The sequence below is a fragment of the Kogia breviceps genome, chromosome 17 (assembly GCF_026419965.1).
Source record: "Kogia breviceps isolate mKogBre1 chromosome 17, mKogBre1 haplotype 1, whole genome shotgun sequence".
Lineage (NCBI taxonomy): Eukaryota > Metazoa > Chordata > Mammalia > Artiodactyla > Physeteridae > Kogia > Kogia breviceps.
Window position 1 is genome coordinate 21886533 of NC_081326.1, and position 16978 is coordinate 21903510.

At 38.3% G+C, this 16978-nt stretch overlaps 1 protein-coding gene and 1 non-coding gene across 6 annotated transcripts in view; one reads left to right on the forward strand and one right to left on the reverse strand.

Moving 5' to 3' along the window:
- MRPS28 (mitochondrial ribosomal protein S28) overlaps positions 1-16978 on the reverse strand; it is a 104196-nt gene that overhangs the window by 75688 nt on the left and 11530 nt on the right. For 3 of the 5 annotated variants that reach the window (XM_067017337.1, XM_067017338.1, XM_067017340.1), the window contains exons 2-3: positions 4455-4636; positions 3165-3292 (exon numbers count right to left, since the gene is read on the reverse strand). In XM_067017337.1, coding sequence (XP_066873438.1) covers positions 3205-3292; positions 4455-4636 — 270 coding nt within the window. In that variant the 3' untranslated portion in view covers positions 3165-3204. The remainder of the gene's footprint in view (positions 1-3164; positions 3293-4454; positions 4637-16978) is intronic. The other 2 variants (XM_059042431.2, XM_067017341.1) reach the window with 1 other exon arrangement.
- On the forward strand, positions 10759-10885 carry LOC131744310 (small nucleolar RNA SNORA25). The gene has a single exon (XR_009332097.1). It is a non-coding gene; the product is annotated as a small nucleolar RNA SNORA25 (small nucleolar RNA).

Consider the following 16978-nt stretch of genomic DNA (forward strand, 5'->3'; position numbering starts at 1 on the left):
AATTCCTAATTGTCTAAGTGCTGGTATGAGTCAATGGGTTTTATAAAAGAGAATCTTGATTAATTTAGCAAGTCAGTTAATTCAATGACAACTGCCAAAGAAACTAATACCAGCGTCACTATGGTTTGTCATAATTTGACTTCTGATTCCAAGTCATAAATTGATATTTAAAAACATATAATGGTTAAAACTTTTGAGGTTGGTACTGTAAGAGTTAGGTCCCATCCACACCTCCAAAATTTCTGAATGTAATTATAGTATTTCTATTTTGCAACTCACTCAGAGTAGATCACAATACTACCTTTCATGCTTAAATACTATAGTTTATATTCTGTTACTATTAATATAACATCTTTCTAGACTTAATTTTTCTTTTAAAAGTGTTTTTCAAACTTTTTTTTGTGATGCAAATAATCACCACCACTCCCCCCCAAGACCTTAAACAAAACACTCCCAGAGGGCTTCCCTGGTGGCACAGTGGTTGAGAATCTGCCTGCTAATGCAGGGGACACGGGTTCGAGCCCTGGTCTGGGAGGATCCCACATGCCACAGAGCAACTAGGCCCGTGAGCCACAACTACTGAGCCTGCGCGTCTGGAGCCTGTGCTCCGTAGCAAGAGAGGCCGCGATAGTGAGAGGCCCGCGCACCACGATGAAGAGTGGCCCCCGCTTGCCACAACTAGAGAAAGTCCTCGCACAGAAATGAAGATCCAACACAACAAAAATAAATTAATTAATAAACTCCTACCCCCAACATCTTCTTAAGAAAAACAAAAACAAAACACTCCCAGAACTATAACATATAAAACAATGAATGCAGAGCTGCTCTGAAATAGGGCCTAACTCCCCTCTCTACTCCCAGGGCAATCTCTGAAGCCCTTCTGCATAACTCTATAGCTTCTTAGGTCAAAGACTGAAAACTTGGTTCTTTTAAACAATAATCAAAAATATTAAAACAAAAAAATTACAGAACTTAGTAAAAGGCTGTAACTTAGCTAATTAGAATATTCAGTTAACCAAAACAATTTAGGATTCTTATCAGTTGTTTATCACCTTTTTTACAAAGAAGCAATCTGGTGGCATTTTAGACTTTTAGCAATAGAAGTAGAGGTCAAAGGCCTCCTCCGACTACTGTTATCTTCTACTCGCCAGACATCCTGTCACCATATCACCCCTTCTTACTCATTTAACTATCAATTTCTAAAATTGATTTGTGCACTAGTTTACTATCTGTTCCTCATTCCCCCAATTGACTAAGTTCCCCTAACTTCGTGAGAGCAGAGAGCTGGTCCGTCTTCTTTACCAGCCCTTACAACAGTGCCTGCCAAATTGAAGACGTCCAGTAAGCGTTTGTTGAATAAATGAATGAATGAATGAATGAATGAACGAACGAACAAACAAACAAATCAACTCCTGCACCAGTATGGCTCCTCCCTTTTCATGATCCACAATCATGAATATATTGATTTTGTGAGTGCTTTGGAAGTTTAAGTGGGAATTCCTGGTGACAGTGATTGGATACTGGGCAGGTAGATGGAGGCAGTAAAGGTAACTATGGCAGATAACTACAGAAAAAAGAGATACAGGCATTTAATTCTCCTAAGGGAAAAAAAAAAAGACTCTAATACAGTGACTGCCTGTAGACTAGAGAATTTATTTGCAAAATTATTATGAGTCACCGTTCTCCCCCCCACAAACACTTCTGTTAAATAGACTGCTTCACTGGTAGGAGAGTACATGTGGAGATGGGGGTTTCATCCATATAGTAATTTCTGTTAATAGGATGTGTGCTTACGTGGTATGTGCATAGTTTTCAATGAATAGTTAATTTAATTTTTCAATTCATTAAACTGAAATTTAATTAAATTAATTAAAATTAATTTAAGTAATGTTGCAACAGATTCCAGTATTTAACCATTTACAGCTATACTACACATAAAATAAATTCAAATCATATTATAGAACTGATTAGAGAAATATCTAGTCAAAAATATTGATATTTAAAATTCTGTGATCTAGTTAATAAGGCATAAGAATCAAATCAGAAATTCTAGACACCTAAAGCATTCTGAAATTTTATGCTCAGGAATATAACATAAACTGGGGGAAAAAACTTTAGATAAAAGAATATCCACAAAGAAATAAATATCCATGAAAGAAATATCACAAACAAAATTCCATCCACAAATATAAAGAAACATGTATATCACTGGCATTTGCAATTTATAATAAATTTGACTGAGCAGGTGAAATACCCATAATTCAGCAGAGTTATATGTAAAATATATCTTTTTATAAAGCTAATACCAGATGTTCTGGCTGCATGTTAGGTCAGCTTGTAAGAATAAGGATGGCCACTGCAACTGGTGTAAAGCTTATCATTTGTAGGGAAGAGAGGAGAGGATTACTTTATATAAAACAAAGCAGTACTTCATTTTCAAATTACTGATATATTTTCTATTAATGAAAAATGACCTGCTACAGCTCCTGCTGACAGTATGAAAGAGTTTAGGTTGCCTCTCTTGAAGGATAATTTTAGGACCACATATCTTCACAACTTGCCTGGTGCAAAAACCCTCAACAGAAATTCTTGAGGGATGTCATCATTAGGTCACAAAAACCCTAAATCATCAGGATTTAAAGAATAATAATAGTAGCATCTGTTTACTATATACCAATCACTGTTCTAAATCTTTACATGCATTATCTAATTTAATCCCTTCAATACCCCATTACACAACAGATATAGATTGCAGTATTGAAATCTAGATGGACAGACACATCTTACTTAGAAATTTCTTTAGGTTTTACTATTTTTGACTAAGTTTGTATGTTATTTGATATACCAGGGCAAGTCAAGACCTAGCCATTACCTCTCATGCCACGTAGCACAGAACCCATTTTCTCTTCCAGGTATCACCTGGTTTGCATCATTCACCTTGCTAAGACACTGTTTAGCTTCTGACTACCTGCAGTAGAGGTGTGCTGGAGCCAGACTCCACCAGCTTGTGAAAGCTGACTGTGCACTCGTATTTCCAACTCCACATTCAATGACATCACACAGGTAACTTAACATTGGCCGTGGTGGAACTATTTCATACCACAGAAATCGGCAAATCAAGGCCTTTTATTTATTGGAGAGCTGGCTGTTAAGTATCTACTCACATATCACTGATCTGAGAACATGTGTGTTCAGTTGAGTTTGTCAGGTCCTATTCAGATTCAGGTAGAAGGAGCTCCTGTCTCCTAACTGGGTGAGCCCAGTTATCAAGAAGACCTTTAGGTATCCAGAGCTGTCGGGAAAGAGGCAACCCATTCTTGTAACTGCTCCCTTAGAACTAGAGTAGACTCTTGCCTTACTCATATCTATGGTCTGACTCATTCTTTAACATCACAAACTTCTTAATCACTGTAATTCATCTTATCTAAGATGCCACTGATTATGAGTCACCATAATTTATGTACTATTAAGAATTTTTAAACAGCCAATTAAATTGCATCAACTATAAGATGCATCCTTGGGCTTCCCTGGTGGCGCAGTGGTTGAGAATCCGCCTGCCGATGCAGGAGACACGGGTTCGTGCCCTGGTCCGGGAAGATCCCACATGCCGCGGAGCAACTAAGCCCGTGAGCCATGGCCGCTGAGCCTGTGCGTCCGGAGCCTGTGCTCCGCAACGGGAGAGGCCACAACAGTGAGAGGCCCGCATACCGCAAAAAAAAAAAAAAAAAAAAAGATGCATCCTGGTGTCAGAAATATTAAAATCTAAAAAAAAGTGTACATTAAAAATTGGTGGAAAAAACTCATTTCTATCTTGATGACTATTGTTTTCCAATCTCAGAGTCTTAGTTCCACCTCTCTTTTCACTCTTTATATTCTACTCCCAGTTCTCCCACCTTAGTGGTTTTCATAAGGCATATTTATATTCATAATTATCTTTATCTACACAGACTACACACAGAATGAATTCTGTTCAGGAAAAATTATAATCCAGAGAGCAGATGCAAAATAGTAAGAAAAGAAAATGATAAAGTATCAGAATTTGCTAAAGTAAGAGAAAGGAACATGAAGAAACAGAAAGCAGAGGTTTCTCTGAGAAGCAGATGGAGACTGTGGAAAAGAAGAGGCAAAACTGTTACACGTAAAATGGCCTGAGCAGCATGTATTATTCCAAAGCTGGTTTTAATTTTATGGCATGAAATGGTTTATTATCAGTATGGACATTCAAATCTTCCCCCAAACTGCTCTCACTGCTTTGAGAAGACATGGATCTGGCCTAACTTGACTAATATGACATGCCATGAACTTGGCCTAACTTGACTAACACTAGCATGATGAAGAGAAATAAGCATATTTTCTGTCTTTTCAAAAAATCACCAATTAAAGTCCAGTAATACTTTTGAGGTATTTCAACTTTTATGCACATGTTTAAAGCACTTAGAAATGATTCTACTTACTCTCCATCCACTTCCGGTCTTTTACATACACAAGGAAACTTGCCACCAAAATCTATATAAAGATCATTCTCCACAATATGAAAGATTTGTCCAATGACTAGTTTATCCTTGGCAGGTCCCATCTGTGTAAGAGGAGAATGTCTCAGCATAGATGCAAAGGATTCCACATCTTTCGGAGAGCCCTAAATATGAAAAGAGATATTTATATGCATATAATTCAACGCTAAGGTATAATATGGTAGGTTCAGTAATGTCTTATAGGGGAAATTTTTAAAAGTCAATTTGCTGTATATTTACATCTTGTAGCAATAATAAAAATACTGAAATGGAATTTTGCTTTAAAAAGACTGGGACGCTCTTCAACTTCCTTTTCCTTCCTTTCCTTCTTGAAGAGGAGCCAGGGAAAAGCAGGCATCTGTGCTTGGTGGGGGGATGGCACAGATGTGGTGGCCCAGGGTGGAATCTGGAATGTGAGCAGGGATAAGGAGCCCCCTTAGAAAAGCCTCAGGCCTAGGGCAAGGAGGGGGTAGGGAGGCGAGTGTGCGAGGAGGGCATCCAAGAAGGCAATTGGCTTCATTCCTAGTACTGACCAGCTGCAAAAAAAAAATGCCTTCGAATACTGGTTTAATGAAAGTGGCTATGCTTTAATACAAATTTAAGTGAGCATTAAGATAAAAATGATTAAGGGTCCTTTAATTAGCAGTCTGAACACGAGCTCTTGTTATGTAATATTTTCAAATGACTTGATTTTATCATTTTAATGTTGTATTTTAACATTATAATTTTCTTCTTTTTCCTAAAGTAAAATTTTAAAGGAAAGACAGCTTTAATTGTTTTGTGCTACTCACTTTCTCGGAGTCGTTTGATGTACTGAATTTACTTGAGGTAGGGCTGAACATATAATGCAAGCCAATTACTTTTTTTTTTAACTTATTAAAATTTTTTCCAAACACATGCTTTTTCAGAAATTCACAAATACAGATTTGTGCCTTCTACTCATCTTTAATTTGTGTGTGGTGTGGTGTGTGCACACTTCGGTTCAAACTAAGGGAAGCTGAGTTTCTGTTTGTGAGAGCTCATCACAGAAGAATATTAACAATCTGATCTGCCTACGTATATCCTGTATCTGGAATGAATTTTACATTTGTTATTTAAGGGAGAATTACTAAGAGTTTGATAATACACTTACTTTAAAAACTACAAAACCATATTTATGACAATGTTAATGCATGGGATACTCCAAGGATTACAAAATAATCAAAGGCCCAGCCAGGAGCTTACAAAGCAGAAGAATACATGCCAAACTGAAAATATAGCCACTACTCAGCTCTAGCTGCAGTTGCAGTTCAAGTCCAGTGTTGCCAAATCTTTCGATTTTCCAAGAAAAGTCAGAAATCCATGTATTAATGTAAAATTTCCAATTTTAAGTGTTTATACATTGAAAAAAAGTCTTTCATTTTATAAATCAGAGCACATTTTGACCTATGAACCAAAAGTTTATGACCTTTGGTTCAAGAAAAAGAAAGTCAAATCATCTGACAGATGCCAAGTCCCTTAGATGCTGGAGGGAGGGTATGGTGATAGATTTGTTTCAGTGGGTTGAAACCCAATGGGAAGGAATCCTTAGCACATAAGGGTTGATCTAAACCAAAGACAAGTCAGTAGACCCAGATGCCAAATAAAGCTGAAAAGGTAGCCAGGAATATTACACTTTGAGCCATAATACTAGTTTTATGATTCCGCACAGTATAATATTTAATTCCTTAAACAAGCACCTTGAAAATAGTTCTTCTGCAGACAGCCAAGCATGAAACACATCTTATAGGCTCAACTCAGAAACTGCTATGAATTGTCCTCTTGATGCAAAGAGAGTAATACGAAGTACACTGTCAGAGACAAGTGCAGCCACTATAACCCTCTGCTGAGAACCATTACACCATCCAGAGCAGCTGGGAAGAGCACTGTTCCGGGCAAGACCAGACAGGTTATCAGGTTGGGGGTCTCATTCTGCTTACAATCTGGGAAGGTCTGAGGAAGATACAATAGTAGATCTAATACTTGAATATTTATTGAAGATAATTCAGCCATCACTAGGGCCTCTTCCTAAAACAACAATCTCCTTTACAACTGTGAAGAGCTAAGATTAGTATGATAGTAAATGGTATTTCCCTTTAGGTTTTAGGAAATAGAGTGTTCTTGACTATTTAATAAGATCTCTTGAGATTTTTAGTAAATGTATTGTGAAATATTTACTACATTATAAACTTTATAAAATTATGAATAATTATTTTTAAAGGAGATTTTAAAATCAAGTAAAATAGAATGCTATTGCTTTTTGTTCCATTATTTTTGCCTTCACTTTGTTATATTTTAGAATGGAAGTCAATGTGTTTTCAGTGAGTGAAATGATTTTACCACAAGTATAAGACAGCTTGATCAATACCTGCATCTGCTTTTAAATTGTATGCTTGCTCTACTTTTTTGGAAATGATAACAAATAATTAGACAAAGCCCTCCTTCAAAAAACATGGTCTAGAATCATCTCTGAATTCCTCATTTACTTGTCAAATGGCTTCTAAAAATAATAAATGTAGCACAATCCATGATGACAACCAACACTGTTAGCTCCTCTCATGCTGTTGCAGACTGCAAAGACTCCAGCCACACTGTCACCTTCTGGGTGTATCATAGACCTCAGTGTCTAATCCTGGTTATGGAAAATGTTGCTACAAAGTTCATTCATAAAGTTGTCATAGGTAAAGCAGGTGCCTTAGGGTTGACTGATTCCTTTAAGAATTGGTCGTAAATCTCAGATTTCCTAGGTATTCCTGTTACTCTGCTGTACTGTTTTTTCCCTTTGAAGCCTGAAAGTTGAATAGCACTGCCCAGATAGAACAGGGGAAGGTAAATGAATTACAGATATAGGGAATAGTTCCACTTTCATTCATTCGTTCATCAAATATGTGTTGAATACTGAGTGCCTGTCATGTACCCCAGACTCCGTTTTAGCCTTGATATGAAAATATATGAAACAGTTAAACAAATGTGACAAGACATTGGGGTCCAAAAATTGCTGAAAACAATTGCTACCCTCATTCAGGTTGTAAAGAGTCCTATACCAAATGCTAGTGGGTTAGACATTATCCTATAAGCAGTGGGAAATCAAAAGAAGTTTCTCATTAATGGGGAGACAGTACTTGTTCTTTGTTTTTGGTTTTTTTTTAAATTTTTTATTTTTTTGGCGGTACGCGGGCCTCTCACTGCTGTGGCCTCTCCCGTTGCGGAGCACAGGCTCCGGACCCGCAGGCTCAGCGGCCATGGCTCACAGGCCCAGTCGCTCCACAGCATGTGGGATCTTCCCGGACCGGGGCACGAACCCGTGTCCCCTGCATCGGCAGGCGGACTCTCAACCACTGCACCACCAGGGAAGCCCTTGTTCTTTGTTTTTAAAGAAAATACTTTGGCAGCAGTATGCAAAATGGACCAGAGAAAGGGGGGAAAAATGGAAAGGGGGCAAACAGTTGAGAAGCTCCTGCAGTAACTAGGACAGAGATGATAAAGGGCTTACACTGAAGCAGCAGCCATAGGAATACAGAAGAAGGGATACAGAGCTATTTACCAAATAGTACAGCAAAGACTTGATACCCAATTGGCTGTAGAAAGCAAGGGAAAAGGGGAGCCACTGACGAGGTGGGAGAGCAGTGCAGCAGAAGTAAGAGAGTAAGTTAGTTTCACACTTATTAGGTTTCTGATACCCATAAAATTTTAGGGAACACTGTCTATCTGGTAGGTAGTTAAAAATAATAGTGCACATTTTTTTTTTTTGCCACACCACACGACGTGTGAGATCTCAGTTCCCCGACCAGGTATTGAACCCAGGCCACAGCAGTGAAAGCACCAAATCCTAACCACTAGACCACCAGGGAACTCCCACGGTGCACATATTCATATACATACTTACATAAATTTACACATATGTTCACAGTAATATTATATAGATACAAATTCCTCAAAAGAAATATATCAAATGCTACCTAAAAATTTACATATAGAACTTTTTTCTTTATATCATTTATATTAGAAAATCTAGAACGCAAAGAATATGTAGTACTCAAAATTTTTTAATATATAAAGCCTATGTACATATGTATGTATGTATGAAACTATCATGCAGGGACTTCCTTGGTGGCACAGTGGTTAAGAATCCACGTGCCAATGCAGGGGACACGAGTCCAAGCCCTGGTCCGGGAAGATCCCACGTGCCGCGGAGCAACTAAGCCCGTGCACCACAACTACTGAGCCTGCACTGTAGAGCTCGAGAGCCACAACTACTGAAGCCCACGTGCCTAGAGCCTGTGCTCCGCAACAAGAGAAAACCCCGCTTGCCGCAACTAGAGAAAGACCATGCACAGCAACGAAGACCCAACACAGCCAAAAATAAGTTAATTTAAAAAAAAAGAAAGAAACTTAAAAAAAACATAATGCATATGAAGACATTTAATACACAGCTTGGAATCAGAGGCTACTAGCACTAAAGGAAACACAAGATATCAGCAAGTCCAACCACCTCATTTCACACATGATCGCCATAGCTGCTCCTCACAGCCACATGATAGACTGAACAGTGATTTAAATACAATTGCTTCAAAAGGTGGAAAGTAGAGAGAAACATTATTTTAAAACTTAAAAGTAAGGATACAGTACAGTAGAATAACAGAAATACTTAGGAAATCTGGGTTCTATGACCAACTCTGCCACTAAATAACTAAAAAATCTTGAGTAGTAAGTCTTTTAACCTCTCTAGATCTGTCTTCGCATTTGTAAATGAAAAGACTGGATACCTACCAAGTTGAGAAGTAGGAATTCCTAAATATTCTAAAATATAAAAATGGTTTTTTAAAGTAATAAACTATTAAAAAGGAAAGACAAATCCTACCCAGTCCCTTTTTAAACATAAACAATAACAAAAATAATGAAACGCTATATGTACTTTACTTCATATTAGTTAGCAAGAAAAACATTTCATCACGTGTCTTCTCTGACAACTAACTTAAAAATGACTCCCTTCTATATACAGATTGCCAACAAACACACGAAAGGATGCTCAACATTACTAATCATTAGAGAAAAGTAAATCAAAACTACAATGAGGGGTCTTCCCTGGTGGCGCAGTGGTTAAGAAGCTGCCTGCCAATGCAGGAGACACTGGTTCGAGCCCTGGTCCAGGAAGATCCCACATGCCATGGATCAACTAAGCCCGTGCACCACAACTACTGAGGCTGTGCTCCGCAGCAAGAGAAGCCACCACAATGAGAAGCCCACGCACCACAACGAAGAGCAGCCCCGGCTCTCTGCAGCTAGAGAAACCCCACGCACAGCAACAAAGGCCCAATGCAGCCAAAAATAAATAAAAATAAAATAAATTTATTAAAGAAAAAACTACAATGAGGTATCACCTCACACAAGTCAGAATGGCCACCATCAAAAAATCTAGAAACAATAAATGCTGGAGAGGGTGTGGAGAAAAGGGAAGCCTCTTGCACTGTTGGTGGGAATGTAAATTGATACAACCACTATTAAGAACAGTATGGAGGTTCCTTAAATAACTAAAAATAGAACAACCAGCAATCCCACTACTGGGCATATACCCCGAGAAAACCATAATTCAAAAAGAGTCATGTACCACACTGTTCACTGCAGGTCTATTTACAATAGCCAGGACATGGAAGCAACCTATGTGTCCATCAATAGATGAATGGATAAGGAAGATGTGGCACATATATACAATGGAATATTACTCAGCCATAAAAAGAAACAAAATCGAGTTATTTATAGTGAGGTGGATGGATCTAGAGTCTGTCATACAGAGTGAAGTAAGTCAGAAAGAGAAAAACAAATACCATATGCTAATACATACATATGGAATCTAAAAAAAAAAGGTTCTAAAGAACTTAGGGGCAGGACAGGAATAAAGACGCAGACGTAGAGAATGGACTTGAGGACATGGGGAGGGGAAAGGTAAGTGGGAACGAAGTGAGAGAGTGGCATGGACATATATACATTACCAAATGTAAAATCGATAGCTAGTGGGAAGCAGCTGCATAGCACAGGGAGATCAGCTCGGTGCTTTGTGACCACCTAGAGGGGTGGGATAGGGAGGGTGGGAGGGAGATGAAAGAGGGAGGAGATATGGGGATATATGTATATGTATAGCTGATTCACTTCATTATAAAGCAGAAACTAACACACCATAACAAAGCAATTATACTTCAATAAAGATGTTTAAAAAAGATAACAGAATGATAGGTCATTTCAAAGAGGGCTGATGGGACCAAATCCAGGAGCTCTTTACGCTGTGACCAAAGACTGAGTTCTCCACTGGATATAATAGTAACTTGATAGTGCTATGTTTTCCAGATGGAGATACAAGCCACTCATACCTATGATTAGGGAAAGTAAAAATAAATGTAAATATTTTCCAACTTTAAAAAAAGAAAAAAAAAAAGATAACAGAATGAAATGTTTATGTATTACAAAAAAAAAGACTCCTTTCTATTAACTGTGATGCAACAACTTCAGTTTCCTCAACCCTAACCAGTAAATGTTATGCTCATAACAATGCTCTTTTGGTAAAATTAATGGATTAGTGGTTCAAGATGGCAGAGTGAGTACTTACATTTCTCTCTCTCCCTCCTGATATTCCATTCAATGACGGTAAAAGAATGAACGAAAAAATTACAGACCCTCAGTATTAAAGAGAAGAAAATGGAGACAAAAAGTATATGAGATTTCAACAACTTTTTAGTGGACTGAAAACATGTAGAAGGGTGGTAACTAGTGAAGCAGAGTGAAGGAAACTGCAGCTAAAAACACATGCAGTATGAAAATAAGTCAGTCTATTCTGAAGAATCCCATAAAGGTGCTGGACTCAATCAGGCCAGGAATTATAGAAAGCTGGAATGAGAAGAGAGGCTGAAAACAAAGGGAATAATTAAAAGAATACAGGCAGGGAAGGCAATTTTCTGTCAAGCACAGAACACCTGGCAGAAAGGCCAAGTGCACAATACCTAATATACAAGGCATTTATTGCTCTGGCAAAATAAATACAATAAACTTTTTTTCTCTTCTCTAAAAAACATAATAATAATTGAATAAATTGTCTAGAGAAATAAGTTAGGAGGGTTGGTTATGCAGCAATAGGTAACTTAGCCCATCAGGAAAGAAAAGAATCGAAATGACAGGTCTTTGGCAAGGTACAAGCAATTAGTAAGGCCTGGAGTAGGAGGGCGGGCTCCTAAACGCTCTGAAGTCAGACCACATGGTTCAGGTCCTGGCGATACCACTTACCAGCTCTGTGGTTGGGGCAATGCACTTAGACTCTCTATGCTGCTGTTTACTCACCTATAAAATGGGGTTAATGATTATACCTATTTTACAGCGTTGTTGTCAGGATTAAATAAACACATGACTATATGTGAAGCTCTCAAACTGTGCCTCTGACACAGCAAACACCTCCTAAAATGTAGCTTTAAACAAAAAATTAATCAATTTCTTATAGATCCAGTCACCATCAAGTTTTATGGATAATCCTAGTAGTTTTCAAACAGAACAATTTTGCCTGCCCTCCCTCTCCCCACCCTCCAAATCCCCCCTCTGCCCCAGGGACATTTGGCAATGCCTGAAGACATGTCTGATTCCCATGACTGGGGATATTACTGGAATGCAATCGGTAGGGGGCGGGGATGCTGTTAAACACCCTACAATGCACACGGCAGCCCCCACGGCAAAGAATTATCTGGTCCGAAGCATCACCAGTGCCAAGACTGAAAAACCCTGCACTCAGCAGACCCAGGAGCACACCGCAGGCCAGGTATAGGAGCAATGTCAGTTGCATTTAGGGAGATCTAGGATGGAAGGCAAAACAAAAGATTAAGGGAGTGAGATCCTAAGATAGAACGGCTGCCAAGTAGTTCCAGACTGAGTATGATGAAAGGTAAAGCCAGAAAAATAGTTTATAGACTGGTAGATAAAGGTGGGATTCAGGAAATGGAGAAGGTGAAGAGGGTAAAACTGTGGTCCAAGAGGGCTCAGGAGTTTGAGAACTTGAAGATATCGTTCCAAGTGATAATGAATTTGTATACATACAAATTATGGTATATCTGCAAGTAAAAGAAAGTAGAAATGAAGGTCTAAGAATATGACACTTAGAATACGATGTGTATCTCTGTTGCCCAAGTGTTAGTAAAGTCATCGATGTACATGGTGAAGTCCATAAAGATGGCAAGTAAGAAGGGGAAAAGAGAAAAGCTGTGAGTCAAATGCTGAAGAAAAAAACTCAAATAATTGAGAAGATTTCTATCAAGGAATCTTTCCTTAAATATTTCTAACACAACAGTGGTCTGAAATGGTAGAGAAGCAAGAACCAGAATGACTCCTTTTCTTCTCAGACCCATCTGAGTAGTAGTGTTATCAAGAGAAATCAAGGAAGAAAGCAAGAAACACTTGTGAGAAGCTTAAAGGGAGACTGTGCACAGAAAGATTTAGGAGACTTCAGACCAAGGAATACAAATCTAGAGAGCAGGCTGAAGGAAAGAAGGCAAGTAATATGAAAGAACAGTTATCTCCATGATAACCCAGAGAACAAACGAAGAAACTTCTGGAACTTCTAGTCATGGTTTTTTACTTCACCCTTTAAACTGTTGTATTTTGTGAATGCTTTAAAATGTATATAATAAATAGTACTGTAGTACACAAATCTTTTTGAAGTAAATATTGGGGCTTCCCTGGTGGTACAGTGGTTAAGAATCCACCTGACAATGCAGGGGACACGGGTTTGAGCCCTGGTCCACAAAGATCCCACATGCCACGGAGCAGCTAAACCCGTGACCCACAGCTACTGGGCCTGCGCTCTAGAGCCCGCGAGCCATAACTACTGAAGCTCACATTCCACAACTACTGAAGTCCGCATGCCTAGAGCTCATGCTCTGCAACGAGAAGCCACCACAATGAAAAGCCTGCGTACCACAACGAAGAAGGCCCCTGCTCCCTGCAACTACAGAAAGTCTGCACACAGCAATGAAGACCCAACAAAGCCCAAAATAAATAAATGAAATAAATAAAGTAAATATTGGAACATATGTTCAAAAATTTCTTAATGAAGGGGCATTACCAAAAAAGTTTAGAAACCTTCATAATAGAGGTATATCACAGTAGCAGGAGAATAATTATGCCGGATAGGGAGAAATATAGTTACAAGAGGAGGCTGGATAACCAGAATGATTTGCATGATTTTGCTAATTTGTATCAACAGAAACTGAGGATATACGTGGGAATAGATCCTAAGGATACTGGATCAGAGTGAGAGGAAGACAGTGTTGCCTTGAGCCAAATTTACCAATATAGGCTCACTAAGCAGAGATTCAGATACAATATATTAGCTTTTTTTTTTTTAACATCTTTATTGGAGTATAATTGCTTTACAATGGTATGTTAGTTTCTGCTTTATAACAAAGTGAATCACTTATACATATACATGTTACCATATCTCTTCCCTCTTGCATCTCCCTCCCTCCCACCCTCCCTATCCCATCCCTATAGGTGGTCACAAAGCACTGAGCTGATCTCCCTGTGCTATGCGGCTGCTTCCCACTAGCTATCTATTTTACGTTTGGTAGTGTATATATGTCCATGCTACTCTCTCACTTTGTCACAGCTTACCCTTGCCCCTCTGCATATCCTCAAGTCCATTCTCTACTAGCTCTGTGTCTTTATTCCCATCTTAACCCTAGGTTCTTCATGAATTGTTTTTTTTTCTTAGATTCCATATATGTGTTAGCATACGGTATTTGTTTCTATTTCTGACTTACTTCACTCTGTATGACAGACTCTAGGTCCATCCACCTAACTACAAATAATTCAACTTCATTTCTTTTTATGGCTGAGTAATATTACATTGTATATATGTGCCACATCTTCTTTTTACATTCATCCGATGATGGACGCTTAGGTTGCTTCCATCTCCTGGCTATTGTAAATAGACCTGCAATGAACATTTTGGTACATGACTCTTTTTGAATTATGGTTTTCTCAGAGTATATGCGCAGTAGTGGGACGGCTGGATCGTATGGTAGTTCTATTTGTAGTTTTTTAAGGAACCTCCATACTGTTCTCCATAGTGGCTGTATCCATTTACATTACCACCAGCAGTGCAAGAGTGTTCCCTTTTCTCCACACCCTCTCCAGCATTTATCATTTCTACAGTTTTTGATGATAGCCATTCTGACCGGTTTGAGATGATATCTCACTGTAGTTTTTATTTGCATTTCTCCTATGATTAATGATGTTGAGCATTCTTTTATGTGTTTGTTGCCAATCTGTATATCTTCTTTGGAGAAATGTCTATTTAGGTCTTCTGCCCATTTTTGGATTGGGTTGTTTGTTTTCTTGTTATTGAGCTGCATGAGCTGCTTGTACATTTTGGAGATTAATCTTTTCTCCGTTGCTTCATTTGCAAATATTTTCTCCCATTCTGAGGGTTGTCTTTTGGTCTTGTTTATGGTTTGCCTTGCTGTGCAAAAGTTTTTAAGTTCCTTTAGGTCCCATTTGTTTCTTTTTGTTTTTATTTCCATTTCTCTAGGAGGTCAGTCAAAAAGGATCTTGCTGTGATTTATGTCAAAGAGAGTTCTGCCTGTGCTTTCCTCTAAGAGTTTCAGAGTGTCTGGCCTTACATTTAGGTCTTTAATCCATTTTGAGCTTATTTTTGTATGGTGTTAGGGAGTGTTCTAATCTCATACTTTTACACGTACCTCTCCAGCTTTCCCAGCAACACTTATTGAAGAGGCTGTCTTTTCTCCACTGTATATTCTTTCCTCCTTTATCAAAGATAAGGTGACCATATGTGCATGAGTTTATCTCTGGGCTTTCTATCCTGTCCCATTGAGCTATATTTCTGTTTTTGTGCCAGTACCATACTGTCTTGATTACTGTAGCTTTGTAGTATAGTCTGAAGTCAGGGAGCCTGAATCCTCCAGCACCGTTTTTCGTTCTCAAGATTGCTTTGGCTATTCGGGGTCTTTTGTGTTTCTATATAAATTGTGAAATTTTTTGTTCTAGTTCTGTGAAAAATGCCAGTGGTAGTTTGATAGGGATTGCATTGAATCTGTAGATTGCTTTGGGTAGTATAGTCATTTTCACAAGTTTATTCTTCCAAGCCAAGAACATGGTATATCTCTCCATCTGTTTGTATCATCTTTCATTTCTTTCATCAGTGTCTTAGCGTTTTCTGCATACAGGTCCTTTGTCACCTTAGGTAGGTTTATTCCTAGATATTTTATTCTTTTTGTTGCAATGGTAAATGGGAGTGTTTTCTTAATTTCACTCTCAGATTTTCATCATTAGTGTATAGGAATGCCAGAGATTTCTGTGCATTAATTTGGTATCCTGCTACTTTACCAAATTCATTGATTAGCTATAGTAGTTTTCTGGTAGCATCTTTGGGATTCTCTATGTATAGTATCATGTCATCTGCAAACAGTGACAGCTTTACTTCTTCTTTTCTGATTTGGATTCCTTTTATTTCTTTACTTTCTCTGATTGCTGTGGCTAAAACGTCCAAAACTATGTTGAATAATAGTGGTGAGAGTGGGCAACCTTGTCTTGTTCCTGATCTTAGTAGAAATGGTTTCAGTTTTTCACCATTGAGGACGATGTTGGCTGTGGGTTTGTCATATATGGCCTTTATTATGTTGAGGAAAGTTCCTTCTATGCTTACTTTCTGCAGGGTTTTTATCATAAATGGGTGTTGAATTTTGTCAAAAGCTTTCTCTGCATCTATTGAGATGATCATGGTTTTTCTCCTTCAATTTGTTAATATGGTGTATCACGTTGATTGATTTGCATATATTAAAGAATCCTTGCATTCCTGGAATAAACCCCACTTGATCATGGTGTATGATCCTTTTAATGTGCTGTTGGATTCTGTTTGATAGTATTTTGTTGAGGATTTTTGCATCTATGTTCACCAGTGATATTGGCCTGTAGTCTTCTTTCTTTGTGACATCTTTGTCTGGTTTTGGTATCAGGGTGATGGTGACCTTGTAGAATGAGTTTGGGAGTGTTCCTCCCTCTGCTATCGTTTGGCAGAGTTTGAGAAGGATAGGTGTTAGCTCTTCTCTAAATGTTTGATAGAATTCGCCTGTGAAGTCCTCTGGTCCTGGGCTTTTGTTTGTTGGAAGATTTTTAACCACAGTCTCAATTTCAGGGCTTGTGATTGGTCTGTTCATATTTTCTATTTCTTCCTGGTTCAGTCTTGGCAGGTTGTGCATTTCTAAGATATTGTCCATTTCTTCCAGGTTGTCTATTTTATTGGCATATAGTTGCCTGTAGTAATCTCTCATGATCCTTTGTATTTCTGCACTGTCAGTTGTTACTTCTCCTTTTTCATTTCTAATTCTATTGATTTGAGTCTTCTCCCTTTTTTTCTTGATGAGTCTGGCTAATGGTTTATCAATTTTGTTTATCTTCTC